Source organism: Vespa velutina, chromosome 18, assembly GCF_912470025.1.
Source record: "Vespa velutina chromosome 18, iVesVel2.1, whole genome shotgun sequence".
Taxonomy (NCBI): domain Eukaryota; kingdom Metazoa; phylum Arthropoda; class Insecta; order Hymenoptera; family Vespidae; genus Vespa; species Vespa velutina.
The window spans coordinates 3,219,049-3,246,316 of record NC_062205.1 but is presented as its reverse complement, the minus strand read 5'-3'; the positions used below and the strand labels follow the sequence as shown (position 1 = coordinate 3,246,316).

At 30.9% G+C, this 27,268-nt stretch overlaps 8 protein-coding genes across 14 annotated transcripts; 3 read left to right on the top strand and 5 right to left on the bottom strand.

Moving 5' to 3' along the window:
* The first annotated feature begins 8 nt into the window (after nt 1–8).
* On the top strand, nt 9–1,779 carry LOC124955509 (uridine diphosphate glucose pyrophosphatase NUDT14-like). The gene is made up of 4 exons (XM_047510061.1): nt 9–605; nt 963–1,036; nt 1,126–1,294; nt 1,396–1,779. The coding sequence occupies exons 1-3, from the start codon at nt 163–165 to the stop codon at nt 1,275–1,277; spliced, it is 669 nt and encodes a 222-aa protein (XP_047366017.1). The 5' UTR covers nt 9–162; the 3' UTR covers nt 1,278–1,294; nt 1,396–1,779.
* Nucleotides 1,367–3,655, bottom strand: LOC124955506 (beclin-1-like protein). 2 transcript variants are annotated; one of them, XM_047510056.1, is made up of 5 exons: nt 3,406–3,655; nt 2,850–3,010; nt 2,362–2,774; nt 1,776–2,264; nt 1,367–1,587 (listed from the first exon to the last, which is right to left on the bottom strand). In XM_047510056.1, exons 1-5 carry the CDS (start codon nt 3,515–3,517, stop codon nt 1,470–1,472), a joined length of 1,293 nt encoding a protein of 430 aa, XP_047366012.1. In that variant the 5' UTR covers nt 3,518–3,655; the 3' UTR covers nt 1,367–1,469. The 2 variants fall into 2 exon arrangements, with proteins under 2 accessions (XP_047366012.1, XP_047366013.1); XM_047510057.1 differs by having other exon boundaries at nt 3,402–3,543.
* A 667-nt stretch (nt 3,656–4,322) lies between these two features.
* On the top strand, nt 4,323–5,336 carry LOC124955510 (transmembrane protein 170A). The gene is made up of 3 exons (XM_047510062.1): nt 4,323–4,475; nt 4,571–4,676; nt 4,766–5,336. The coding sequence occupies exons 1-3, from the start codon at nt 4,379–4,381 to the stop codon at nt 4,959–4,961; spliced, it is 399 nt and encodes a 132-aa protein (XP_047366018.1). The 5' UTR covers nt 4,323–4,378; the 3' UTR covers nt 4,962–5,336.
* On the bottom strand, nt 5,012–8,481 carry LOC124955504 (E3 UFM1-protein ligase 1 homolog). Of its 2 annotated transcripts, none has more exons than XM_047510054.1 (5): nt 7,982–8,481; nt 7,106–7,686; nt 6,871–7,017; nt 5,433–6,788; nt 5,012–5,220 (listed from the first exon to the last, which is right to left on the bottom strand). In XM_047510054.1, exons 1-5 carry the CDS (start codon nt 8,050–8,052, stop codon nt 5,078–5,080), a joined length of 2,298 nt encoding a protein of 765 aa, XP_047366010.1. In that variant the 5' UTR covers nt 8,053–8,481; the 3' UTR covers nt 5,012–5,077. The 2 variants fall into 2 exon arrangements, with proteins under 2 accessions (XP_047366010.1, XP_047366011.1); XM_047510055.1 differs by lacking the exon at nt 7,982–8,481 and having other exon boundaries at nt 7,106–7,435; nt 7,503–7,625.
* A 149-nt stretch (nt 8,482–8,630) lies between these two features.
* Nucleotides 8,631–19,132, bottom strand: LOC124955503 (metastasis-associated protein MTA3). 5 transcript variants are annotated; one of them, XM_047510047.1, is made up of 13 exons: nt 18,574–19,132; nt 17,086–17,153; nt 16,840–16,933; nt 14,508–14,690; nt 12,763–13,014; nt 12,411–12,682; nt 12,140–12,328; nt 11,631–12,050; nt 10,941–11,541; nt 10,584–10,733; nt 10,465–10,494; nt 9,616–9,874; nt 8,631–9,476 (listed from the first exon to the last, which is right to left on the bottom strand). In XM_047510047.1, the coding sequence occupies exons 1-13, from the start codon at nt 18,674–18,676 to the stop codon at nt 9,338–9,340; spliced, it is 2,760 nt and encodes a 919-aa protein (XP_047366003.1). In that variant the 5' UTR covers nt 18,677–19,132; the 3' UTR covers nt 8,631–9,337. The 5 variants fall into 5 exon arrangements, with proteins under 5 accessions (XP_047366003.1, XP_047366008.1, XP_047366007.1 ...); XM_047510052.1 differs by lacking the exon at nt 18,574–19,132 and adding an exon at nt 17,598–17,664; XM_047510051.1 differs by lacking the exon at nt 14,508–14,690 and having other exon boundaries at nt 18,574–19,131.
* Nucleotides 19,133–20,279: 1,147 nt separating this feature from the next.
* On the bottom strand, nt 20,280–23,693 carry LOC124955507. The gene is made up of 3 exons (XM_047510059.1): nt 22,319–23,693; nt 21,441–22,244; nt 20,280–21,350 (listed from the first exon to the last, which is right to left on the bottom strand). The coding sequence occupies exons 1-3, from the start codon at nt 22,659–22,661 to the stop codon at nt 21,316–21,318; spliced, it is 1,182 nt and encodes a 393-aa protein (XP_047366015.1). The 5' UTR covers nt 22,662–23,693; the 3' UTR covers nt 20,280–21,315.
* Nucleotides 23,694–23,802: 109 nt separating this feature from the next.
* Nucleotides 23,803–25,438, top strand: LOC124955508. Its single transcript, XM_047510060.1, has 5 exons — nt 23,803–24,289; nt 24,358–24,626; nt 24,761–24,931; nt 25,019–25,100; nt 25,180–25,438. Exons 1-5 carry the CDS (start codon nt 24,146–24,148, stop codon nt 25,378–25,380), a joined length of 867 nt encoding a protein of 288 aa, XP_047366016.1. The 5' UTR covers nt 23,803–24,145; the 3' UTR covers nt 25,381–25,438.
* A 542-nt stretch (nt 25,439–25,980) lies between these two features.
* On the bottom strand, nt 25,981–27,156 carry LOC124955502 (MAD2L1-binding protein-like). Its single transcript, XM_047510046.1, has 2 exons — nt 26,550–27,156; nt 25,981–26,424 (listed from the first exon to the last, which is right to left on the bottom strand). Exons 1-2 carry the CDS (start codon nt 26,966–26,968, stop codon nt 26,061–26,063), a joined length of 783 nt encoding a protein of 260 aa, XP_047366002.1. The 5' UTR covers nt 26,969–27,156; the 3' UTR covers nt 25,981–26,060.
* Between the last annotated feature and the right edge of the window lie 112 nt (nt 27,157–27,268).

The window sequence follows — 27,268 nt, the reverse complement described above, 5'->3', positions numbered from 1 at the left end:
GTGTAAGATGGAGTAGGAATATCTTTTTGGAATTTTGAAATTCCCGCGCTTTCTATACTTTGTTCTTCGAATTATCGACGTGCGTCGTTTACCGCAACACAACGTGAATCGATAGTATAAGATCCTTGTGACAGTTGAAGATCTTTAATTTCGAGAGAAAATATGGATGCCATTAAACAAAATACAAGAAATAAAATAGTACGGGAAAAAATACTTGACATAAAAAGAATTCAAATAGGAAAATATCCGATAGATTCGCCGTGGGTCAAGCCAGTAAGAATTTGTTATATGCAAGATGGACATGAAAAAGTTTGGGATGTTGTAAAATCACATGACAGCGTGGGAATCGTTGTTTTTAATACAACTCGAAAGAAACTCATTTTAGTTAGACAATTCCGACCAGCTGCATATTACGCTTGTTTACCAGATAATGTCAAGGAGATCAATATTAAGCAATATCCACCGTCATTGGGTCTGACCTTGGAATTGTGTGCGGGTATCGTAGACAAGGACAAACCTCTCGTCGAGATAGCAAGAGACGAACTGAGGGAAGAGTGCGGATACGAAGTACCTGCGTCAGCTTTCACAAAGATCGTCACCTACAGGTGGAAATATAATATAGTGAACTATAATGTGAATATATATATATATATATATAAAAAAAAAAAAAAAAAAAAAAAAAAAGACAGATTCATTCACATTATCAAAGTTGTCAAAAGTATTTGATAAAAAAAAATCGAACAATAACATTGAAAGTATAGAAATAGCAATTATACAACCTACTGCATTATTCTTGATATTATTTAAAAATATATTAAGTATTCTCGTATTGTACATGTATAAAGTCCCACTTTTGCATCGTCCATATGTTATATTTATTGTTCTTAATAAATATATATTTATATATCTACAGTCAAAGATTGTTAAGCTTCGATTTTATTTACATCTTTCGATTCTTGCAGAGGTGTAGGATCTGGAGCTACCAAACAAACACTTTTTTATGTAGAGGTGACAGATGAAATGCATATATATCCTGGTAAGCTTAATATAAAGGTTATACATTTAATTGAGCATATAGCAAGCAAGAACATAGATTGTATCTTGTAAAAATTCGTGAAATTGAAGGAGGTGGTGCAGAATCTGAGGGTGAACTTATTGAACTGGTGGAAATGAATGTTGAAGAGGCAAAGGAGTACATTAATTCTGGAGAAGTACAAAGTCCTTCCAGTTTTCTCTTTGGTATATCCTGGTTTCTAAGCAATAAACATGGGCATTAATCTTTACTTCAGAAATGGTAATGAAATAAATTCAATTAATATTTATACGAGATATAAAATTGTTAAGAAATTATAATAGATAGAAGAAAAATTATAGAACAATTTTATTTACAAATAGAGCGAATGTACACAAGCGAATAAGAAATGGTTGCATAGACAAAATACAATGAAATCACGTAAATTAATGTTAAATCAGTGCTCATTTTCGTCTTTTGTGAATTGTGAACTGACCCAAGCTAGGCCCCATTTTAAATTTGTTAACAAAAACTTTAAGGCCTTGGTCCATTGTTCCTCAGAATTAAATTGAATTCTGAAACGATATAAAAAGTTGATGTTATTAAAATGCAATATAAAAAATAAATAGATAGACTCAACAAGTCTACATTGACAAAGTTCTATGAACGAAGTTCTATTGTTACACAATGACTTGTGATACAAACATATTGAAATAATATTAATATAATTTACTAACTATATCAAAATAAAAAGTTATATTACTTGATAGAGTATGAATTTCCTGTGGCAGAATCTTCTATTTTACCACGATCCATTCTGTATGGTAAACAAAATCCACTATCTCCTTTTTCTACCTGTTCTTTAAATTGCTGTAAGCAATCAAGAAATGCTACCATAGCAGCATCAAATTTCGTATCCCATAAAAATTTAAAGCCACCACTTCCATACAAAGGTAATTCTCTATGTTGATCTAATGCTTCAATATAACTATGATTACCAAACGGTACTAAACGAAACCGTTTAAAAGTTAAATTCATTTTCCTTGCAAGTGATGCCAGTAAAAGAGTTGTTTGTCCCCATGCAGCATTTATTTCACTCCAATCTACTGGTGCACTAGGTAAACGTCCTAAACGAAACGAATTAATAGTTCCAAAATGTCCCGAATGCCAGATGTGAAATGTAGCATTGAAGACATTTGTTTTCTTCAGTCTTTCAAGTTGAGAAGCTGCATAGGCCAGTTGACATTCCAAGCTAATAAAAATATTTCAGTAAATATATATTTAATGTGTACATTATATTTCTATTGATATAAACAATATAAATACATGCATTATCTCTCACTAATTACCTTCGACATTCATCATCTCCTAACATCAGATCTCTTTTGTGCCTTGAGTATTCTCTCCAATATCTTTCTTCTTCGCTTTGCAATCTTACTCTTTCTTTCTCTTGTTCTGCAATAGCATTTCTTGTAGCTATTTCTTCTTTCCTTAAGGCTTCTAATTCACTTATCATTCTATCTTCTTCGGATTTCGCATCTTGTAATTCCTTTGTTAAATTTTCCATCTCTATATCTTCATATCCCAATTGCTGTTGTTCAGATTCCAATTTTTTTAAATATTCATTATAGTCTGACCATTCTCCTTCTGTCATTCGTAGTTGTTGATCCATTAACAACAACAAACTGTCTGTACATTCATCGCAAAGTGGATGGTCTGCAGAACTACTACTACTTAAAATATCAAACAGCGTTGCCCTTACCTTCATATGATATAAAATAAATAATTATTTATACAATTCATTCCAGAAAATAATTTTTTAAAAAGCTTAACATACTTTTAAATGATGACTTAAACTTTCTGTTTCACCAGAATCACCAACCAGCATAAAACCATTAGTTCCATTTCCTGATTCTGTTAATCTGAATGGTGGAACTAAATGTTCCAAACTACCACTTGGAGGTTCTAATTCTCCAACAACTTGTTGCTGTAGGGGTACTATCATTAAATAAAATCTGATGAATTTATATATTTTTTATAAACTGTATGATTCATATAGTATCATATATATAACTATTATAAAAATGGTTATAACTTTGTTGTATAAATATGATTTGTGTGTGTGTGGGCGTGTGTATATATTTATATATTTATATATATATATATATATATATATATATATATATATGTGTATTAATATATATTCATATTTCATCATGTTTTCGTATTATTGTGTGTATTTATCGGAGAATTAAAAGTTTATAACAATAATCTTATATAATGTACAGCTACCTTTATAATCATTATCAACGTAGCATTTTAATACCTTATTTTCAAATATGTAAAAAAAATGATATTTAACAAATCAATAGTTTAAAATAGAATTTACCTACGTGAGAGTTCGGCCAGAGTATGTTCTCCTAGATGGTTAAAACTGGGATCTAATCTCAATGGCTGTAAGCACCTCTGGCACGCGAAATTTACGTTAGTTTTCATATCCACCATTGTATTATTTACTCCTTCAACGCACAATTTAATTTTACAAACCAAAACTCTTCAATCGTAAACTTTATTGATAAATACGTTCTGGACGCTTGGAAGACAAAATCAGCTGACTGTGTTTCCTTATTTACCGCAAGGAGGCGTTAGTATTAACAAAACAAACAAACCATAGAATATTATAAGAAAAATTATTAATTGCATTTTAATATATAAGGTTTATTAGAATTGAAAATACTTTACTTTTTAGATTTCATTTTGTGCAGCCATTATTTACATTTCTTATGGAAATTAAAAATTTTTGTAATCAATGACGTAAGTGTCATGTTAAAGACCAATCATAAATTAGGAAAAGTTAGACTGATTCGATTTTATCTTTTAGGAAAAACAAAACTATTACGATGCTCTATAAATAAAAAAATGATAGTGTACTTTTCATAGAATTAGTGCTTTAGAAGATATTGCAGTAATCAATTTTCTTTTGCGCGGATATATATATATATATATATATATATATACACACACAAATACCATACACACACGCGCAAAAGGTTATGTGCAACAAAATACTGTTTATTGGTTATGAAAATGATTTTTGTTGCAAAAAGGTATATAAAACTAACACAAAATTGAATATAAAAGGATTTAATATTGTATACACATAATAGTAATATTGATCTGTTTTATAACCTTAATAATTATATTCCTTATCATATTGATAAGAAAAGAATATTTTTCTTTTCATGCTTTTCTATATAATATAACAATATTTTATATTAATAATAGGTTCCAAAATGCATATTTAGATTATAAAAATTATTCTAAACGAGCAAAGAAGAAAACAACAAAGGCTTCCAAAAACATGTCATGAATGAACATACAGAAAATTCTTTACCTCATACTCAAGTTATAAGAAACATGAATGCAGGAAATATATTTTACATGCCACTAACTTCTTTTGCTGGTATGTATATTAAAATAATTTAAAGGTATATATTTATCGAAGCAAATATTTTATATATATATATTTTTTTGTTTTCAATTATTATAATCTTTCAGAAATGTGGTACCAGATATTCTTGTGGGCATTATTTTCTTCTATATTTGTTCATATGATAGCTGGCACAATTTGTTTTGCCACTTTACGACAACATAAGTATGGAAAGTATGTAGAACTTTTAAATAGATACTATTGCACTGAGTGATCTTTATAAAATTATATAAAGATCTATAAATATTTTTTTTCTTTTAAAGATTTTTTCCACTCCTTATAATAATAATGGGTATATTACTACCATTGACATCAGGGGTATTAAGTTCTGCTGCTGTTGCATTTGTTTATCGAGCATCGAGTCATCAAATGCCACCATTATATGCATTAGTATGGGGGATTGGGCAGACATTTGTTGCTGCTTGTGTTGGATTCACTAGAATCTTGGCAACTTTATAATATAAAAATAATTAAACAGTAACGAAAGATAACAGTAATAACTAACATAATAATTGTGAATCGAATTTTAATATATAATTACAACTTGTATAAATATGTAGCACAAATTTATATTATTATGCTTCAGATTTTTGTGATTTTATATGAGTATTAATATTATCAGGAATCGCTTTTATTTGCTCCAATTTGTTGTTTAATGCTTCTTGTGCTTCCATTTTTTCAATATTTTCAGAAGATGATATGCTACTTCTTACTAAATCTGCAAAATAATGCGATAATTTTGTTATAAATATTTAAACATTATGCTACCAACATGTATAAGTTTAATTCATATATTGTCCATAAAATCTTAAAATAAAGTTATTAATGTTATGATATGATGATATCCAAATATACTTTACTACATTACTATATTATACAAATAAAGTACAGATTTCTGCAATTTTAGATATTAATACTATAAATGCATACCACAATATTTGCTCAATAATTCTGCAGTTTCAGGTATTATGTACAACTGAAGAAAAGACAAAACCATTGACACGTGTCTTCCAGACATATGTATAATATTTTGTGTTGCTGCTGTAAAAAGTAAACTTGTCACCAAATTTAATGCCAATGCTGGATCTTGTGTTATTTTCAATTCTTTTAATAAAGCTTCTTTATGAGTAAAAATAATTTGTTTATTTATATCTTTATTATGTTTCTTTTGTATCACAGAACAAGCTTGTAATGCTGGAGTAGTAAGATTTAAAAAATCTTTGATAACACATTTTGTAACAGCTGAATATATGTCATTAAGTGGTTCTTGAACATCTGAAGGTAATTCAACAAGTATTTTTTTTATTCCATTAAAATCTATATTATCAGGATATTGCAATTTATTTTGTAAACTGGCCAATTTAAATAATCGCGTTACAAAATCACGACATAATGATTTCATTAAATATTCTGTTAAAGATGTACGTTGTCCTTGCTGTTCAAAAAGTTCAATGCTTTCATTGAACATTTTAATATTCGTTACTAGAATAATTAAATCCTTTTTGAGTTCATCCGTATTAAATACATCACTAGATTCTGCTAATTTTTCTGCATAACATAGTGCATGTTCATTTACTTTTTGTTGCAACATTAAAGCTAATTGATCTGCCAAATCATCTATTACTGAAATTTCACGATTTTTTAAAAGTTCAGCTGTAATATCCTCTAATGATACCAATTCATGCTCCACATTTTTATCTTTAGTATATGTGTTTTCTTCGTCCGAAAGATCCTCGTTAAATTTTTGTTGCAGGTACTTTTTCTTTGTCGATTTGGTCTTAGTTTCTCTTCCTTGATTTCCACCACCTGCTTTTCCACTTGTTGCTTTCTTACGCCGTTCCTCTTTTTTATGCGTTTTATTATTTCGAACTATACTGTCATCACTCTTGAACTTGATTTTATCTTCACAAATTAATTGTAACCACTTTCCACTAGTTACCACAATTTGTGCTTTATTCTCTGCAATTTTATATAAAGATTGTAATAAACTTTGTAAAAAATCATCAGAAACTAAAACCGTTTCCATGAATACTTTGACTGGACAGTTCTCCAAGATTTTATTCAAAAAAATTTGAATATCTTGATCAGTAAGCATTGAAGGCAAATAATCACGAACATCTGTGAAAGATCTTGTATTAATAGTGTCATTGGCAATAGTTTTAAGTTGATCTACAATAATATTGTTGACTGCCACTGAATCCAAAAAAATTATATCATCATTTGGGAAGTACTTTTTAATGGTATGTTTTGGATCTGATATTCCAAGTCGAGCGAGTGCATCATATTCTAAAAAAAAAAAAAAAAAAAAAAAAACATCAATATATTGATTAAAAAAAAAAAAAAAAAAAAAACAAAAAAAAAATCATACCTAAATATCCATTTTGTTTATAGAAATCATGAATCCATTGAGTTTGATTTTTAACATAAATGTGGGGTAAAAACATACTAGTTTTTATTTGATCTCCTGTTACAATACCTGATATTTGTTTCTTTTGTTGGAGATCACCCAATATTGCTAAAAATAATTTGCAAACAATGTCAATTATATAGAATTATATATAGGGATAAAATATTTTTTTGCACAAATTTATGTGAATACTTACGGAATATAACAAAATCAGGAACAGAACATTCCTTTGAAATTAAAGAAAGAGAAATAGGTTTTGTTACAGCAGATAAAGCACCTCTTATTTTAGCTTTATTTGTTTTAATAAATCTATTAGTATAGTATATTTGCTTATCTTGTGTAACTTCTACATTTGCTATAATTTTTCGAGTCAAGGCAGTTTCTATAGTTGTTCTTATAAATTCTGCTGGTAAATTATAAAACAATGTCAAATCTACTACTTTGACATAATGATGCTGCCAGAGTTTATCATTTATATCCTTCATCATCTGTCCCCAATATTCTTCATTAATTAAATATCCTATAACTACGTGAATACCAGAATCACATGTCTGAATTTCATTAGCTAAAGTTGTTATTTGAGACAAACTGACATTAAGAATTTGTGCTATATCATTCAAATTCATTCTACCACCATGAAAACTTAATTCGTCTATGATCTGTGTTTTAAGATATTGTCGCGTAACATATTCTTTTCTATCATTTGTAAAGACCACATCCAAACGTTTTGTCTCTATGAGCTTTGCTACAATTTCTATACAATTGCTCTCTGTTAACCTAAAAAAATAATTATATCTCGTTATTATTCGTTATATGAATAAATCGTTTATGTCAAATGACGCTTACTATACGTATTTTGTGTTATAACTTTGAAATAATATAATTGTATCATTCCATATGTTTAATTTTTTTTTTTTTGAATGAATATATGTAAATTGTTATTTATAAAAGATAATAAAAATAAAAAAGAAATTAATAATGCAAATAAAATACTACGTGTACATTATAGCGATCATTTGACTTTTTGTAATAATAAAACTATAATAGATACTATTGTGTATATAAAACGTACTTTTGTAAATTACTACTAAGCTGAGCATTTTGAAAGTCTGCCGCCAATTTCTCAATTTCGTCCCAATCCATGATGGTCTTTTTGAAAAAAATGCTTCCTACTATTTATAAACTTTTTTTATTTTTGAAATTTCTTACACTTATTGTATATATGAAAAACACTTATCAACACTTTGACTCAATACAATCGTACAATCCATGAAGTTATTAATATCTGGATACGAACATATATCAAACTTAGATACGAAACATATATCACAATTTTAGTTTCTATTAAAGCGCTCCGAGACAATTTTCAGTTAGAGCAAATTTTTTATAAAAAGATCTTATGTAAAATAATTTCTATTTTTATTTACATAAATATATATGTGAAACTGAAGACCATAACAATTGGAAATCATCCATTTCTTGTAAATATTTATTTATTCAAAGTAACTCTAATGAAAGACTCAAACCAACACACGAGTTTCCAATCTAGGTTATGTATTATAGAGCCTCACTTCATGTTGTAAATTTATAGATTATCCAGTGGAGACATTATACGTAGATTAAAATGTTTTTTACATTTATATTTATTTTTTTTAAATCTATAAAAATGATATAAATAAATAAATAAAAAGGGCAGACAAGGGAAAGAAACCAATATATTCTTCCACTTATGCTTATGTTTATTTATTAATTGTTGCGACGGAAGTCATCAAACTTGAAAATTTAATAAAAATATTCACAATGAGCATTCTTTCTTTCTTACGTTCTTATCCGTTCTCTCTCACATTCGTTTCTGTTCGCGCACGAATGCACGCGACCTTATTGCGCGTATATGAGCCAATTTTGCCAACATTAAAGTCGTGTCCAACGGATTGGGACAAGTATTTTGTTGCCTGGCTATGCTGTATGAATGCATGGTATGATGTATATGTACATTCAATTATTAATAATTATTATTAATAACAACAATAATTAATACGAATAGAAAATCATGTTTCATTCGAATGACTTGATTTTTTTTTTTTTTTTTTTTTTTTTTTTTTTTTTTTTTTTTTTTAAGTTCGATGAACATTAACTTCATTAATTACTCATCTTTCGTCCTTACATGTGAGTTACGATTGGTAATGTCAGTGCAACATGCAGGTTCGGATAAGTGAGGCCTTCAGTTTCGACGACTCGCTGTTAATAACGGGATTTGACAAATGCCACACAAGCATTCCTCATTTTTCTCAATTTCAAAGTTGTTCAATGATAATACACTAGCTGCAGTCTTTACAGCTGTCACCCTGACACTGAAGTATAACGATGACGCAATCCCTTTGCAGCGATACCGATTTGAATCAGCTGCTTAACCGATCGTATTACCGATTCAATCGAGTATTACGACCATATCATCACCACGTACCGTTCTTTGTGAATGAGGTGGATGTAAAGGTGTCGATAATCTACGCCATGGCTTACGTGCTGCTCTTCGTAATTCCACCGATGATAAACTCCTTCTGATTCGTCTGTAATGTAATGAACATTGATGAAGAAATCTTCATTTATATAAATTCGTATGTTCTAATAAATTTATTATTATTATTATTATTATTATTATTATTATTATTTTTGTTTTCTTTTTTCTTTTTTTCCTTTATTACTAACTTCGTCTGATCTGAAGCACGAAAGTAAACATCATCTGGCGCATCCATCCACGATATAACTTGTTTACGCGCGTTACTCCTAGATAAAGGTGGACCATGTGGCAAGGAGTGTGGATGCACAGCTCTTCCATTAAGCGGTGGTGCTAACGGAAGAACAGCAGGAGCAGTATGTTCTAAAGTATGTTTTGGATGTAACTGCTGAGAATGATGAGCCCTTTTTGCAGGTGGTCCAACAGGGAGCCCTGCGTTCAGGGCAATACCTGTAAAATAACATAAGATCTCTTTTTAAACTGCTTGTTGGTTGTAAGTTTTTTTTTAAATCGCTCATATTTCTATCCATGGACGCAAGAGCATCGCTAAAACATACTGTTGGAATACATATATCTAATACAATTTAAAAATATAATTCTTTGAATATCTATACATTGCACTATCAAAGTTTTATAATTCTCAATAATAAAGTTTTATAATTCTAATAGATTAATCAAAAAATAATAAATCTCTTTGAAACAGTTGTACACTATTTAAAGTTTGACAAATTTATCTTATCTTCTTTTTTTTATCTTCTTTTTTTTCTTTCTTTTTTTTGTTTCTTTTTTGTTTTTTTTGTTTTGTTTTTTTTTCTTTTTTTTTTTTTTTTTTTTTTTTTTTATTATTATTAAAATACTTTATCTTGAAATATATAAACTTCATATGGTAAGTTTACATAAACACGTTTGATAATATTTTTCAAATATCGGTGATAATTCATAAGCACATAAGTTCTTCAATTGTCATGTGAACACTCCAACATTCATGTTCATTACAATCTCATATTTTGTTTTCTCTGTTCGTTAAATTTGTATTTTACCTTCATCCCAATCCACATCAGAGTAGTAGCCAGTAAACAGAGACAACATTCAATACTGGGGAATAGGCTTTTACCATAAAGAAAAAGTTCTAATATCAATAAGTATTACTTAAACTTACCATCCGAACCATTGATTTCATCGAATGGAGGCCTTGTGCGTTTTAATATAGTTTGTTGAGTTTGCATAGCAGGCTGTACTTGAGGTGGAGTTAATGTAAGCCTGTCTACTTCTGGTTTATTCGGTACTCTTTCATATAAAAGACTACCATCTGTAACATGTCAATATTGTTAAGAATATAACAAAAAATTACTTAGTTTAATTATAAAGTTTATATCTTATAATAATTTGCAAAATGTTTAATTATGTTAATCATGAATGAACGATATATATATATATATATATATATATATATATATATATATATATATATATATATATACAGACACACACACACATATATATATATTATATATACCAGGTGCTTTAGGAGGACGAGGAAATGAAACACGATCGGGCTGTTTACGCAAGGCTGGTGCTGTAAGTGTCAACCAATCCCAATCTCCAGGCTGTCTTGGAGAAGGATGATCCCCCAAGCGCGTAGCTATATCAGTAACACGAGGACGAGGTCTGGGTCGAACTGCACGCGCTAAAATGCGCAATTCAGCAGGACTTTTAGAAGTTAATTGAGGCGATGCACAAAGATGTCGTAGTGGAGCCGCATTCACCGGCTGATGAGGTGCTCTGGCAGCGTGACGTGTACGTAACTGGGTAGCACAAAGTCGACGAGCAGCTCGCGCTAATGCCGGAGTACGTAAATAAAATGCTGAGCGCGTTTTCATAACAGGCCGTGGAGATCCACTGCCGCCGCCTCCACTTGCTCCGCTTCCTCGTAAGTCAACACCATGAGCACTGGCATAATGTCGGCTAAGGTGAGCCTTCAGTTTAAATTCTTTACCGCAAGAAGGAATGCTGCAACGATGTGGTCTATGAGCACCACCAATTCCTTTACTTTCTTCATCAGATCCAGCACCACCTCTTTTTCGTTCCAAATCTACATCATCGATACGAGAGGGAACCTAGATAGTTACACAAGGAATATTTAATTAAATTGTTAATATGCCGAATTACATTAAGTTATATTTAATAAAACAGTAATCTAATATACCTTTAATCCACCATATTTTTTCCAATACATCCAGCAAGATTGACATAAACGACATTGCATGTGTGATGGCCCCCAAGCATACCATTGCGAACTTTGCATAACTTGACAACTCTCACAAGGTTTACCACCAACACCAACCATAAGTATACCAGTATTATCACTGGTCATATTACCATTGCTATTGCCATTCAGTACATTAGTTGGTTTTCCATTAGAGTTATTAGTATTTCCCAATGGAACAATCGTAGTTCCAGAAGCCGTAGCAGAAGGTACAGGTGTTTTATTATAATTTGGTATATAAACTTGTTTTAATTTACTTTCTGCTTCTACAGCCTTTACCCTTTTTTGTTGCACGTAACGATCAGTTGTTTTCCACATGTAGTAATATTCAATAACATTTTTCAATGTCTTCCAAGGTAGCTGAAGCATTAAGTTCATAGATTGTATTAAAAACATATAGTTGAAATAAAATTGTATACTAATAAATCCTAGTAAATTTATATGCTTACAAAATCCTGACGTATATCAGAGAAATCTTTTCCATATTTATCAAGAGCTTCTTCAAACAAATTTGCCTCTGAGGCACTCCATTCTTCCATCTCATCTCTGCATAATACTGGGCCAGAACTAGGCACTAGCGATGACATGGCTTTAGCTACATCATAATTGTGTCGATGTAAAGTATCCATTGCATGAAACTAAAATAATTACAATAGGATATTAAATTTTTTTTAAATACAATATTATATCATTATTCTTACACACAAATTTCATACTTACTAGAGTAATATCTCTGGATGCAGCAGCTGCAGACATATGCAAAGAGGGTTGTTTGACAGATGATGAGCAATCAAGAGCTCTTGCGAAAGTGCCAACAGATCGACTAACAACAAGGAATTGATCAATTTGACGATCTGTCAATGAATGACGTGGTGTCCATACTAATGTTTCTAGATCCTGTAACCTGCGAGGATCTGCTTCTTTTTCAGCAGGTGTTAGGGGTAATGGTGCTATTCCATCAGCTTGATATCTACTTCCTACTCTAATTTCACCTATAACATTTAATATAGTAGGCAAATAAATATATTAGACATTAAGAAATTGACCTTAGTATTTTCACCTAAATAATTACCCTTATCAGCTAACAAAGTACGCTGAGCTGGATCGAAAACTAAGCAGTAAAAGAACGAATCTTCTTTATTTAGATAACTTAATAACGATTCTGTCTCATTTAACAATGTCACACAGCATTTGCCTCTTATATGTGTGGCAGGCATTGTTTCTACCTGTCGAGATAAAAAAAGTTCTCTATGCTTCATTTGATGGCGTTGTTTAGTACTTAATTCCATTACTCCTCCAGGACCTACTACACTTTCTTCCATCCCTGTATTTTAAAAAAAAGTTTATACTATTGTGATTGCACATACTATATAGACAACTAATATTATGAAAAGCTTAAATGATATTTTGCTAAATAAAGAATGTAATAAAATTCACGCTTAATCAAACTTTTGTTTTATGTTCGTTAAATGATAAAGTTAGTAGAATGTATTTTTTTCATTATAAATATCTTTCAATATAAGAAAATTTTAATTTATACTAGTACTTGTACATATAATACAATAATAATAATGTTAAATCGAATTTAATACCCACGTATATATTGTGCTAGTATCCACCAATTAAAGTGGTTATTTCTTATCGTTTATAAAATAATACTATTTTCTTAGCACTTATTAGTATGATTTTAAAATGCTTTTTTATCAATATAATATTTTCTATACTATTAAATCAAATGTAAATGAAACGCAGGGATATGGCAGAATCAATCAAAATGCGCAGTAATGAACCAAAAGATACTAGCAAGAGCGGGCAACAAAAAAAGGTGCAAAAAGAATTGTAAGTCAATAACATTCATAGCAAAAAGAAAAGTATTTTTAAAAGAACACAACATATTTAGAGAAGCCTCAGATTACTAAAGAATCATCATTCTATACGGCGGGATTTTCTTGCGAGTTGATGTGGATGGTATGATACTAATAAAAATGATAAATGAAAATGAAGCCAAACATATCATCAAGAAATGGAAATGTTGAATGAATAGATTTTAATGTGTATAATTATATATTAATTAAATATATATATATATATATTGTTCAGTAAATGTATACTATTTAGATTATTAACAATTTGATGCAATATGAAGTATCTGCATGATAAAAAGATGTATGGGCTTTTCTATAAACATTACATTTATAGACGGAGTTACCGAAAACTTCTTACGCTAAACTACGAACGAGAAGCTCCGATTAACCCAAATTGTTGTCTCTTTGGCCTTACAGTGAATTTCAGCCTTTCTTACAGCAAACACCAAGATTACAAAGAATTTTTAAATCCCGCCGTTGAATCTGTAGCCTTACATCATCACTGGCTTCTATATACAACTAATGAAATAATTAAGGAGCACAGTTGTGACACTCACTGATGAATCTACAATTATTTATTATTTGTTTATATAGATGTGCACAAAGTATTTTTTAAGTAATATTTTTTATACATTAATTAGTTTAAACTCCTAAATTTATATAAAAGAACAAACCTTCTTTTCTCTAAATAATACTTTATTTTATGATCTAAAATAAAAAAAAAAAAAAAAAAACAAAAGAGAGAAAAATTATAGAATTCTGAAAAAATGCTTTTTTTTGTTCTGTATTTATTTATGCATAAGCAATATAAAAGTAATTAATAAAGTATAATATAAGCCTATACCATATTTCATAAATTTATAACCTTAGGAATATGAAAATCTTTATATTATTTTTATTTTATTACTAGATTCATCTGTAGTGGTCACTTTCTAATCGACTGCTCACTCACCATGGGGCTCTTGGGCCTCCGATAGCGGGGCCTTCAGCCAGCCCCCTTTCCCGCCCCCTTTGTTCATCACTTTCGGCCCAATCCCATCTTTATTAGTGATTTCCTTAGTAGAATCTGGATTCTCCAGTTTCGTACTCTGTGTGCTCGCAGGAGATTCTGACCTTTGCTGCTCCGCACTTGCCACTGGAATTTTTATTACAAAACCCACTCTACTATTTTTGATTATTAATTTTTGAAACTAATTCAACATAAAAAACAAGGATAGTCTACAAACTAAATAGTAGACTAAGTAAAAAAATAAACTAACAAATTTTCTTTATGTGTCATTACATATACAATAGATAACAAATCTATGAAATTTTATGAAAATATATGTGTCAGTAAAGATACATATATGTTTGTATAAACAGAATTTCGATTACATTAGCCAATTCCCACCACGTTTCTATTTACAAATTTTATTTACATTGAAACTTATTTTTTGAAGCTACAAAATAATATAATGGTATAAATTCATCATTATAATAAATTTTCTCTGTACATAGATTTACTATGATATATTATAGAATAAGTAATTAACTTTCTTCTTCTTTTTTATTTTTTAATACTAGTAAAAAGTAATTATTAATTACAGACACACAAATTGGCAAGTATATAATAATAAAACTATATACATGAATAGATATGGTATTAATAAATTGTTATATATTGAGATATTTTTAATTTTCTTTCTTCAAAATCAAATGAGAAATAAAGAACAAAAAAAGCAAAAAATGATCATTTCTTTTATATATATATATATATATATATATATATATATATATATATATAAAATGTAGTCATATCACATTCTTGTGTATATATATTTGTTTATATATGTATAGATTGCACATAGCTTTTTTCAGAAAATTTGCACAGCTCGAAATGCGGGGAACGAGGCAGAATAGGGAGAGTCTGATTTGAAACAAATACCGGCGGATAGAGATACAATACAAGTAGAAGCACATAAGAGTGAAAGAGAGCGGATGCTCACACACACATTCTTACTCGCGCACGACATAAAAGGAGGGAGGAGGGAGGGAGGAGGGCAAGAGGGAAGGTGGAGGAGGTGGAGGAGATGGAGGTAGATGAGGTGGAGGAGGTGGAGAAGGTAGAGGACGCATGGTGAGAGGAGAGGAGGGAACAAATGCTTAAAACGAAGATGGCTAGTGGAGGCCCACCACCGCCACCAGTTTTGCCCAGGCTCGCACACGAGTGTGTGTGTGTGTCTTCGTCCTTCTCCATTCGTGATAGGTATATACGTATGTATTGCAGTGTCCAAAGAGAGTAGTGGCGAGTTGAATGTGTGTGTGCGTGTAAGTATATGTGTATACGTGCAAAAGAGAGGGAGAGAGGGAGCGAGGGGGAGAGAGAGAGAGAGAGAACACACATAACACGTACCCGACCAACCCCTGCGTCAGTCATTCATTTAGTTGAGGCTGGCGGGAGGAAAGGTGGAGGTGGAATGGGGGCCTTGGCGGGTGTACCGCCCCCCCTAACCACCCCCAGCAGATCGATACAACCCCCATTCCACCCCACTGCCACCCCCCAACTTTACTTATTATACATTCCCACCCTTACCCCCCAGCCGCCCCCTCAATCCCCACGTCTCATTATCTTTGCCACTGCAAAGGAAAAATCGAGAGAGTTTCGGAGACTCACACACTCGCACATGTATATATGAATGAGCGCGCGTAGAGACACATGCATACACGTACCTCCATTTCTATCGTATTCTGTCGCTTTATCATTTACAAATGTATTTATGAACGCGTTTATATGTATATATATGTATAAATTTTATCGAACTTCATTTTTTAGGTCCTATGCTCAATTCTAATCGTTGCTTTTTCTCAAATTTGTTTCTATTCACACAGTGAGCTTCGAGTAACGTTTAGATTTTAAATGAAAGCTGTTATTTAAGAAATTCGACTGGATAAATGATGAAAAAATTATAATTTATATAAAAATTACAAATATATATATGTATATATGTGTGTGTGTGTGTGAGTATATATATATATATGTGTACATACTCAATAACTTACTGATCATATCAATGTATTTTTTCATTTGAAAAACGTAAAATCTCACGCAAATTTCACGTTTAGTTATCACTTTTCCCCTCAACAAGAGAAAAAAAAAAAAAATACCAGAAAATTTAATATATTCTTATTCTTAATAAATAATACAAATTAAGATCTTTAAAAATCTTATGTTATATATATTTTTATAATTAAATATAGAAATTTATAGCAACTTATGGATTTAATATATACTATAATTTACTTACACTGATGTTTGTCTGCTAACATTATTAATGTATTAGGTAAATCCCTCCGCCTAAAAAAGCACATGACTTTTGCTTCAACATTTCCACTTGCGGTCTAAAACAAAACAATACATCAATGTAAGTTATAACATGTTTTTCTTTTTTTGTTAATACAAAAAAAAAAAAAAAATACCAGTTATAACTTATTGGCATATACATTTAAACCACAAAAATTTCAATTAACTTAATCTTAGAATTTTATCCTACCTTATTTAACTCTTCTATCCTTCTTATTTGGTAAGGAGAAGTGGAAGAAGTTTCGAAATATACATAATCTGAAATAATATGTTTATATTATATATGTTATTTCAATATAACAGAATTCCATTGAATTAAAAAAACTATATTATATATATATATATGTATAACAAAATATATTAATAAATTGTAAAAATTTTAATATATTCCAGAATGTATAAAAAATATTTTAATGATTAAAAATGATATTAATCGGTTTCATTGTAATTGAACTTATTCGCTTCGAAAAGTATTAATTATCGAACATTAAATAAATTATTATTACGAAGCATATAAATCAAATTTATATTATTTTTTTCAATAAAGTTGCAAAAATATCTGCACAATCTTAATGATATTTTTACTGTATTATCCAGAATTCAACGAAGGTTATTAAAAGGAACTTTCATGTTTTTCAAATATGAAAAATTTCATATCGCAAATTTTCTTTTATAAATGTATAAAACGTTGTTTAATCACACCATCTTATCTAATATCTACTATCAAAAGAACGCAATTCGAAATATTATTTGCTTCGTTTTTGCGTTTCATTCTCTTGCTACGATTTTTTTTTCTTTTTTTTTTTTTTTTTTCCTTCACTAACGTATATCTCGTACAATATAGCGCAAGTATAGGGGAAAAAAAAGAGAACATCGTCTGTGAACGAATATAAGTAACTAGAGGTATTGGCGGGTAAATAGGAACTATTAAAATTCGTCGATTTTACAGAATAATGATGTCGAATGCGTTCGAGAAATGTAGGATTTCGAAAAAAAAAAAGAAAAAAAAAAAAGAAGAAGAATACTTATAGAAATAAAGAAATGATTTCAATCAACGGGATTCATCGTGCAAGAAATTAGCATGACCCGAAGGAAGGAGCAATAGTGGGTCCGGTATAGGGTGGTAGGGAGATAGGTAAAATATGGGGAGAGAGGGAAAAGAGGGGAAGGGGGTTGAAGGGGGAGGGTAGCGGGAGGGTAACGGTAGGGAGGAAAAGAGAAAAGCAGACGTAGACGTACAGGACGCTGCACGGTAGCGGGGAAGCGGTAGCAGGAGGGAGAAGAGGAGGAAGAAGAAGAAGAAGAGGAGGAGGAGGAGGAGGAGGAGGAGGAGAAGGCAAAGAGAGAGAGAGAGAAAGAGAGTGAGAAAGGGGAGCAGAGGGGTGGACGGAGAGGAAAAGAGGGGAAAGACGAAGAGAGAAAAGAAGAGGGGTCTCGCGCGCGCGGGGAGAAAATGGGGTAAAACGGGGACGCCATAGCGATGCCATTTGCAAACATTAATTTGTCCTAGGTTAATTAAAGCCGCGTTGTTTGTGGTGTTCGAGCTATGGTAGATTGTTCACGGGGCTTCGAATAAAATATTTTTTTTCTCTCCATTCTTCCTTCCTCCTCTCTTTTTTCTTTCTTTCTTTCTTTTCTTTTCTCTCTCTCTCTCTCTCTCTTTCTTTTTATATTTTACCTCCCACTCGGTACATGTTGGCCGTCATGTTGCTGGCGTCCTGTTGTCCAGCCCCGAGAGCGAAATTGGCGTTCTCGTGGTTCTCTCGGTATTCGGCCGGCATCGGCACGAACTCGTCCTTCAACGACGCGAATTTATCGGCCCCCGAGAACACTTATTCCACCAGTCCACGAAGTTTAGCACGTCGCGGTGTCACTTCATCGTGTTTGTTGTCTCTCTCGCGCACGCTACTTCTCTCGTCTTGTACGGCTCTGTCTCTCTTTCTCTCTCTCTCTCTCTCTCTATCTCTCTCTATATCTCTCTCTCTCTTCTGTCTTTATCTCTATCTCACATTACACGCGCACCGCGCGCTTCTTTACCAGCAGCTGTCTCACCGCACTGCCACTCGACGCGATGACTACGAAGGCGACCAGGAGACTACCTCTCACAACGACGCACGTAGAGACGCACGCGGAAGAACGAAGCAAAGGATATCGCACGCGCGCACAGAGCAACTCTTCACTCTATCTCTATCTCCCTCTCCTTCTTTCGACGTTCATATATATATATATATATATATATATATGTATATATATATATTATATATATTATATATATATTATATATATATGCATATATCGTCTATATCTATTTTCTTGGTTCTTCGTCTACTCGTTTTCTCGTTTCTATTTTTCACGTATTCGTTACGATTATGAAGATGAAGAGAACACAAAAACGGCAAAAAAGACGGTGACGACAGCAATACCGAAGAAGAGATACATCGTCAGTGACCGTTGCTTCGTTCGCAAAGGAACAACGCCATTTTCATTCTGCCGCGAGCGCGAGCAGGCTGTACGATCTTCTCTCCCTCCACCAGCATCACTACTGCCACCACTACAACTATCGCCCACTGTCGTCGTTACTCGAATACCTTGGCAATCTTTAATGCCGCGTGTATTCGAAATGTTATCACCACTTTTCTTATAGACAATTTATTTTCAAACAATATCTAAAATTAAAAATTCAAAAGTTCGATGGTTTAATGTTCGTTTAAAAGTATTAAAAATAATAGATGATCGTATAAAGATGTCCTCTTTGAGAAGATTGCGACACAATATCCTAACTAACGTATGCAAAATTACCACGCTATCATGAAACCACGAAACACGAACGTTGATCGAATGATGTCAAGAGAACTTAACGTTTTATAGATTAATGTCGACTACACAAGCGCCATTTGTTTAGTTTTCGTTTTTCTGCTCGTTCATTGGTCGCTTTGCATCTAATGGAAAACATAGGAAACAATTAAGTACAAGTGTCGCCATCCAACGTATTTTTAAGCGGTCAATAATTGTAGCGCGAAATTTAAATTGTTCCAACAAGTAATCATTTGTTATAATATAATCTTCGATGTAATTTCATTATTTGTATCATACATTTTGTAATTTAATTTAAATTTTATCTTACAGACATCAGTAAATAGTCTTATATAAAATAATACTCATTTAATTAATTTATGAAATATTTATATTTACGAAATTAGTCTTTCTATACACTTCCTTACGCGCAGTCACATATTTCTTCTTCACTTGTATTGTTAAAAGGTATATGTAAAAAGATAATTAAAATTACTCGCTAAGACGCAAAGCTTATGCGAGATTGCCTTTTTTGTGAAAATGTTTGGTAATGCGCCTGACTAACAATAAATAGAATGACGAACGTGTCGATTTGATGCGAATACGTAACACAGAATTATATTCATATGTACATACATAATAATAATAATAGCACTAGCAGTTGCGGTTGTAATAGTCTAGTAATTTTAGCAATAATAGTAATAGTTGTAATTATAATAATAATAATAATAATAATAATAATAATAATAATAATAATAAAATTATAATAATAGAAATAACATAAGTGCTTTATAATAATAATGAAAATAATAATACACTTTCATGGATATTTATAATTTAATTTCATGAAATTTAGATAGTTATGTAAGGCACACCCTATGGTCTTTATCAAGTGATTTTGTCTTGTCATCAATGTATAAATAAATGTATACGGTTGTAATACACGACTAACTTAATTGATGTATATTATACTATCTGTGAGAATTATTAATATGCTAACTATAGGCAATAATCTGTTCTGTACATAATCCTATCTTTTTACTAATCTTTTAAGATGGGTAATCGTACTTTTTAATAATAATAATAATAAAATAATAATAATAAAGATAATAATAACATTAATAAGAACAACAAGATAATGCATATACACAGGGTGAGAGCATGCTTCTTTCTACATAATATGAAAATCATGTGCAGTACCGTCAAATACAAAAAAGAGAATAGATTTTGTTTCTTAATATTAAATTGTCTCTACACTCATATACCGTTTATATAATCAGAAGATCATGTCATATTCTCTTTACTTCCAAAAACATCGATTATATCGTAAAAAAAAATTGTCCAACGATTTTATACGTTTCTAGTAATTTTGTTAAATTCAACTAAAAATACTACTCATGATATAATTTGGTAATAATCTAAAATAGCTATGCCAATGTTGACAGTTTATGCATTTGTATGTACAAGTATAACATCCAGATGTTATCCTTCTGGTTGCACATCCCTACTTACTATGATATTATTGTTTATGGATAAAAAAATACTAATATATCGCATTGTTGTTGCAGGGGCAGTGTTTTCATAGTTTTGTCCATTGATAAGGCACCAATTTATGGGATCCTGAGATTCAACCGGCATGTTTTGATAGATTTAGAGGCATATCTAAATAATAATGAACATAGAATTATTTTTTTAATTATACGTCCTAATAAGTTTAATTTATCAATACAAAAATATATTTAAAAAATATACCTGAAGGAGGAGTAAGCGTTTGTTCTCTGTAGTCTTTGTAATGATGTACAGGTGGTGATGGAGGATGAGGTGGTGGTGGGGCGTACAATGGCAAAGGGGGTGGGTAATGAACGGGTGATGGATAATGCATCCATAATGGAGCTCTATATGGTCCAGGAGGCAACATTGGAACACCATAGAGTGAATGATGCACAGTTGCATTGGTAGATCCAATATAAGGGTCCATTCGCACTCTCGGATAAGAGTTACTCGTTGAGTATTTCACAGGTTGCCTGTCATCTGGTTTCAACAAATTTCTTAAAAATCCTGGCTCAGGATTTGGTTTATCTTCTCCCAAAATACTAGTTATACTGTATGAAGATAACTGCTTTGGAGAAGGCGTAGAAGTACTGGTTATATTAACAGGCTGAGGAGTAGCACGCCTTTTTGATGCTTGATCCTCCAATGAAACTCTTTCTAGTTCCCTTAAAATACGTTTGCGAGGTGAAACAACATTAGGATCAAGGAGACGTGCTAATTTATCAACTATCAGACTTAAAGCTTTCCCAGATGATGTATCGTTCACTTTACGGCCTGGTTTTATATGAGATACTGAGGACTCTGGAATAAGCATTAAGGATGTGGGATCATGTGGACGACGACGTTTACGTGCTACCAAACGAGGATGCGCACAAAGCCGGGTTTTTGGATTTCTATGGTAATAAAAATTGAACTCTGTGGATATCCTGCGCCTGGGATTGGCTTGTTTCCAGCAGTGGTCTCTTTGCCAAGGGCTTGATTGAATCGAAGAATTATCATCAGAAACTGAAAATATATAATATTTTTAATTTATTCCTTCATTTGTATTTGTTTAAAGATATTATTCCTTTTAAACATACCGCTAAGAGAAGTGGTACTCTCTTGCCTGTTGGGTATAGTGCTTGCGGGTGGCCAGAATGTCTTTTTTGGAACAGGAAACCATGTTGTTCGTTCTCCATCTCTACGATGTGACAGCTCCAATATAAATTTTCCATCTTTAAAAAATTTTAATCTTCCTCCAGGAGTTGGCAAAAGATTACTATCAATACGTGGTTCAGTATGCTGTGTTGGTTGGGGACTTGTATTTTTACCATTGGTATTGGCAAGGGTTGGGTGCAATGTAGGAGGATCACGCGAGCACATCTCTGTCGTGCCCCTCACGTGACCTGTGTGAGCATGACATTCTGCTGACTTTTCACGCATGCTGATACTTTACCGGTATCCATTTTCCTCCACTTGACCTCCCATTCCTTAACCTCTGGATAACAGGTCTTATAAAATTATAGAACCTATGTGAGGTCTTCTTTTTGAATATTATATTTAAGAACCAGACGTAGATAAATCTTGCTAAAGTATTCTTGTCATATCATTTGCCAGAAACATGTTTCTTAAATGAACTTTAAAGAACATCTGTCAGTGACAGAGATAGAATATAAAGTTTGTTATATACGATCATCAAGTCAAACACAATTTGGAATATTGATCTTGTAGAAGTGTCTTGTAGATTAGATTATTATATTAAAAGCTTGTGGAAGATGCATCAATGGTTGACAGGTAGTTTACATTGAAGACAAGCAAGCTTAAGACAGTGCCTGACAAGAAGTGATTATGAAAGCAGCATTCCTGTAGTATTCAATCAATCAGAAATACATTTTTTTTATAATCTGTAGTAGGTTGTAAAACGAAGATTTTGCATCTATAAAATCATTGTGGTAATATCGAATTACGATGCGGGCTATCATCGATACTCCAATAATGTTTTGTAGAAAATTTTAAAAGGAATCTGGTATACATAAGTGGCAGCCGCCAGATTCCCACCCACCCACGCACTGCCGCCTTTTGTAACGAGCCCTATTTCGTCTCCGAGTAGAGCCACATTGCAACGATATATCCTTAAGTGCAAACAAATTGATTTTCTTCTTACGATTGGGACTACGGCTCAACTTGGCTTTCTAAACGCGAGATTTTCATGGACCAAACACGGGGACGGCACTTTGTAATGGAAAACACGTTTCGGCCGACACATGTGTTTCACTTCACCCACAAAAGATTCACGTGTTTGCGATAACCGGCCTTATTCGTTCGAGGATTCTTTGTAACGTGCACACACCGCCGTTTTTCTCATGATTTTTGATCTTTCAATGTAAAAAAACAAGAAATTCTCGCCTTCGTGTACTCTTCTCATCGACAACACTGTGGCGGTTCGCGGTCCGCGCGTTCCTCCGTTTCTTAGTTCAACTCCCACAATCAGTCTATGGAACTTCGGATATATAGAGTTATCATGAACTTGTTATATTAAGCCTTACGGAAATTCAATTATAAAAAAAAATATAAGGTGTACGATAGTATTAAATAATAGTAACATGTATACTCTTCTCCTATATATTCGTACCGTAGTATTCGATTTTCTTATAATCGTATTCGTTACACACTTCACGAATTATAAAGTATAATATCTACCCGTCTGTTTAACAAATCAAATATGGATTCATCTATGCGCGCATTAGTTCCATTGATAGATCGTTAACCAATCGGAACGCGCGAATTTTGAGAAATCAAAAAGTGGCGCTTAAATTTATATTTAATCTCATATAGTGAAAAAGAAATTTTTGTAAAGTCGAAATGAAAAGGATTTTCTGACATACGTCGTTTGTCTTTTATTTTCATGTTATCGAGATACGAAAGAAATGCAATTAGTTGAAGAATACGAAGAACTCGTCGAGCGAGATTCAAAGGAGATTTCGATTTTATGGAAAATCATACAAATATTTTGTTATTTTTTAAGTGCAATATCCGGCTATTGTTCTTCTATTATATTCTATATTTTCTGGGTATATGCTCACATAAAATTGTTTATTTTGAAATTTTATATTTATAAATATTTTTTTAACATTTAAAGGAGGATATTTTTGGTGGAAGGTGTCCTCTTTGGGCACGTGTATATGCTCATTCTACAGCGACAGTAATTAATTCTAATAATGATCATGAATCAAATGAAACTATTGTAATAACAAATTTTAAAAATTGGTTAAGTCACATTGTTGTTAGATATGATAGTGAAACAAATTGTGAAATTTATTTTTTTGCAAGCTTACTTTCTTGTACATTTGGTATTATATGGATTGCAATGTTTTCTGTATGTGGCAAAGGTGGATATAATAATAGAATGCAAGTATTTACATTTTTATACTTATTAAGATGTATAAATATTAAAATTTAATTTATGGATTATGCATTATCTTAATATTTATATTTTTACTTATATTAACAATTTAATGAGTTAATTCTTTTGTTTTAATTAGCATTCATTCTCCATGGAGAATCATTGTTCCAGCCTTACTTTTCAATTTTGCATTTTCAATACTTACTTTATATGCAACATACGAGTTGCAAGCAGGATATGCAAAATTTAGATTCAATATACAAAAGGTTTTTTCAGAGCTAACAAAACGCAATGAAATAACGTATGAGATGTAAGTATATCGTAAAATACTCAACATATTTGAACATATTTATTTTTTAGTATCTTAATAGATATAAACTCTATCCATGTTTTTTAGGATCTGCAATATTTTACAAAGTTATGTGGAAATGTATGGTGTTTATGGATATAATATATGTAATGTATTTTTTATACTACAGGTAAGTTTAACATTGAGAAAATTTATATTTAATAGATATATAGGAGTATAGTATTAAAAATAATATTTATTTATATTAGATTTTAGCATGGGTCATGGCTTGGAGTTGGACTTTTAACTTAATGTTATTAGTGATACGTATTCTATTAGTTACTGACTTTCATATTTTAAAAGTTAGTGTTTATGAAATTCCATACAACTCTGTTATACCATCTTCAGAAAATGATAAAGATAACATAAAAACAGAGCCTTCTGAAAATGAAAAAAAGAAAAAAAACTAACATGTACTTATAAAATACATATATATACATACACACACACACATATATATATATATATGAAAGATAAATTATGCACATGTAATCTTATTTTTCTGATTAATACAATTTTGTGTTACAGTAGAATAATATAATGTTATTAACACATGTTTTAGTTTATGTATTTTTTGTATTAATGTTAATAAGAGAGAGAATATTATAAATCTTATAAAAATTAAAAATGTGAAGGTTCTTTTAAACATATAAAAATACAACCACATTTATAAAATATTATTTTTATAAACAGTAAATATAAAGGTATAAAAAAGATGTGAACTAGACTAAATTCACAAATTCTTATTAACAAATGAATTTACTACTATTTTATATAAATATTTCTTTTATAATAGTCAATGTTAAACTACTAAATACTTATATAAACAGTAGTCAACATATATGTGATATGATGATCATTATTATTATTAGCTTATCGATAAACAAGATGAAAAAAAAATATTTCTAAAAATATTATTTATAATGCATTTGTGAGAAAATCACATTATTATGTTTTCTGTAAAAATGATTAAAAGTAAGTAAAATTATTTGAATAAAATTCAACTTAAATGAGCAAGATTATGAAATTTATATGATAAAAATATAAAATTAGACTATAAATACTTTTCATCCTTATTACAAATTTAAAGTTATCTAACATATTTGAATCCTTTAATTACTTCCCTAGATTGATACCATAGAAAAGGTGCTTGTACAATTTGTTCGTTGGACTGTTTCTCGCATTGCATAGTCGAGTCATTTTTACAAGGATTGGTAAGTTCACGATACACTTTGACTAAATTTCTACAATTACAATCTATATCAAGTTGATTATTATATAGCAACTTGATTCTAAAAGTTTGTGATGTCTGTATTGAAGGTATATAATGTGGTTTTGGTAGAAAGAAATTAGATATACTATTATTATGACTTTTTTGTAATAAAAGAAATGTGTTTGTAGGTCCTAAAGGTAAAGTCATAGCATCTTGAAATTCTGTACATTCCATCATTGATCTATAAATAAAATTAAAAATAAAAATAAAAATTGCAACTCTCTGATAATCAGAACTATATAGTTAAAGTAATGATAAAAGTCATATTGATTAGTTACATAACAAAATTATTTATAAACCATTTACCTCATTAGATTAAGAAGAGGTTTCTGCGAAGAATGTTTACACTCTATATGACACAAACTATCAAGAATATGTGTTGGTAATTCCAATGTAATTTGTAGCTTCGGTGATATTATCGTTGGACCAACAATGATTAAAATTTCCTTAACTTCGCAATCTTTAAGAAGTAATTCGGAAGATAAGTGATCAGACACATTTGTTAAGGAATTTAATAATGTTTTGATGAATGATGAATTTCTGTCCGATTTTTTAGTCCTGGCTTGTAAGTGCACCAAGGAATCATATGTAAACGGTATTTGTTGTTTTTGGTATAATACATATTTTATAAATTCGATAATAAGTTTTGTGCACGAATCACTAGTCAGATGTTCATCCAATATTACATTGATATCTGTTTCACATTTTCGAATATTTGAAAACATCTTAAATGAATTAACATAACAAAAAAATTAATGTAGCATATATTTATCAATTAGATTAATCCACAAGTAAAAATTATATATAGTAACAGATATAAACAAACATTATTATAAGCTTAAATACAAAAAAAAAAACAGAAATAAACTATCGAACATCGTTTCGCTTGAACAACCATTGATTATATTCACGATCATAGATGGTGAAATTCGTACATATATTATTAAAACGATAGCAATCGAAAATTATTCTTTTGATTGAAATATAATCATATTTACAAATTTGATTATACATTTATATATAAG

Excerpts from the sequence above, each read along its gene's own strand:
- LOC124955502 (XM_047510046.1), bottom strand. The coding sequence starts at position 26,968 with ATGTTTTCAAATATTCGAAAATGTGAAACAGATATCAATGTAATATTG. Across the intron at positions 26,425-26,549 it reads CCTCTTCTTAATCTAATGAG|ATCAATGATGGAATGTACAG; the intron begins GTAAATGGTTTA and ends TTTTATTTATAG.
- LOC124955510 (XM_047510062.1), top strand. The coding sequence starts at position 4,379 with ATGAATGAACATACAGAAAATTCTTTACCTCATACTCAAGTTATAAGA. Across the intron at positions 4,476-4,570 it reads GCCACTAACTTCTTTTGCTG|AAATGTGGTACCAGATATTC; the intron begins GTATGTATATTA and ends ATAATCTTTCAG. Across the intron at positions 4,677-4,765 it reads CGACAACATAAGTATGGAAA|ATTTTTTCCACTCCTTATAA; the intron begins GTATGTAGAACT and ends TTTCTTTTAAAG.
- LOC124955503 (XM_047510047.1), bottom strand. The coding sequence starts at position 18,676 with ATGCCGGCCGAATACCGAGAGAACCACGAGAACGCCAATTTCGCTCTC. Across the intron at positions 14,691-16,839 it reads GTTAGCAGACAAACATCAGT|TGGCAAGTGCGGAGCAGCAA; the intron begins GTAAGTAAATTA and ends TAAAAATTCCAG. Across the intron at positions 9,875-10,464 it reads TGATGTGGATTGGGATGAAG|GTATTGCCCTGAACGCAGGG; the intron begins GTAAAATACAAA and ends GTTATTTTACAG.
- LOC124955504 (XM_047510054.1), bottom strand. The coding sequence starts at position 8,052 with ATGGATTGGGACGAAATTGAGAAATTGGCGGCAGACTTTCAAAATGCT. Across the intron at positions 7,687-7,981 it reads CTTAGTAGTAATTTACAAAA|GTTAACAGAGAGCAATTGTA; the intron begins GTACGTTTTATA and ends TTATTTTTTTAG. Across the intron at positions 7,018-7,105 it reads TCCTGATTTTGTTATATTCC|CAATATTGGGTGATCTCCAA; the intron begins GTAAGTATTCAC and ends AATTATTTTTAG.
- LOC124955506 (XM_047510056.1), bottom strand. The coding sequence starts at position 3,517 with ATGGTGGATATGAAAACTAACGTAAATTTCGCGTGCCAGAGGTGCTTA. Across the intron at positions 2,775-2,849 it reads GTTTAAGTCATCATTTAAAA|GTAAGGGCAACGCTGTTTGA; the intron begins GTATGTTAAGCT and ends TATCATATGAAG. Across the intron at positions 2,265-2,361 it reads GGAGATGATGAATGTCGAAG|CTTGGAATGTCAACTGGCCT; the intron begins GTAATTAGTGAG and ends TATTTTTATTAG.
- LOC124955508 (XM_047510060.1), top strand. The coding sequence starts at position 24,146 with ATGCAATTAGTTGAAGAATACGAAGAACTCGTCGAGCGAGATTCAAAG. Across the intron at positions 24,290-24,357 it reads TTATATTCTATATTTTCTGG|GAGGATATTTTTGGTGGAAG; the intron begins GTATATGCTCAC and ends TAACATTTAAAG. Across the intron at positions 25,101-25,179 it reads ATGTATTTTTTATACTACAG|ATTTTAGCATGGGTCATGGC; the intron begins GTAAGTTTAACA and ends TATTTATATTAG.
- LOC124955509 (XM_047510061.1), top strand. The coding sequence starts at position 163 with ATGGATGCCATTAAACAAAATACAAGAAATAAAATAGTACGGGAAAAA. Across the intron at positions 606-962 it reads ACAAAGATCGTCACCTACAG|AGGTGTAGGATCTGGAGCTA; the intron begins GTGGAAATATAA and ends CGATTCTTGCAG. Across the intron at positions 1,037-1,125 it reads TGAAATGCATATATATCCTG|GAGGTGGTGCAGAATCTGAG; the intron begins GTAAGCTTAATA and ends GTGAAATTGAAG.
- LOC124955507 (XM_047510059.1), bottom strand. The coding sequence starts at position 22,661 with ATGCGTGAAAAGTCAGCAGAATGTCATGCTCACACAGGTCACGTGAGG. Across the intron at positions 22,245-22,318 it reads GAGTACCACTTCTCTTAGCG|TTTCTGATGATAATTCTTCG; the intron begins GTATGTTTAAAA and ends ATATATTTTCAG. Across the intron at positions 21,351-21,440 it reads AACGCTTACTCCTCCTTCAG|ATATGCCTCTAAATCTATCA; the intron begins GTATATTTTTTA and ends ATTATTATTTAG.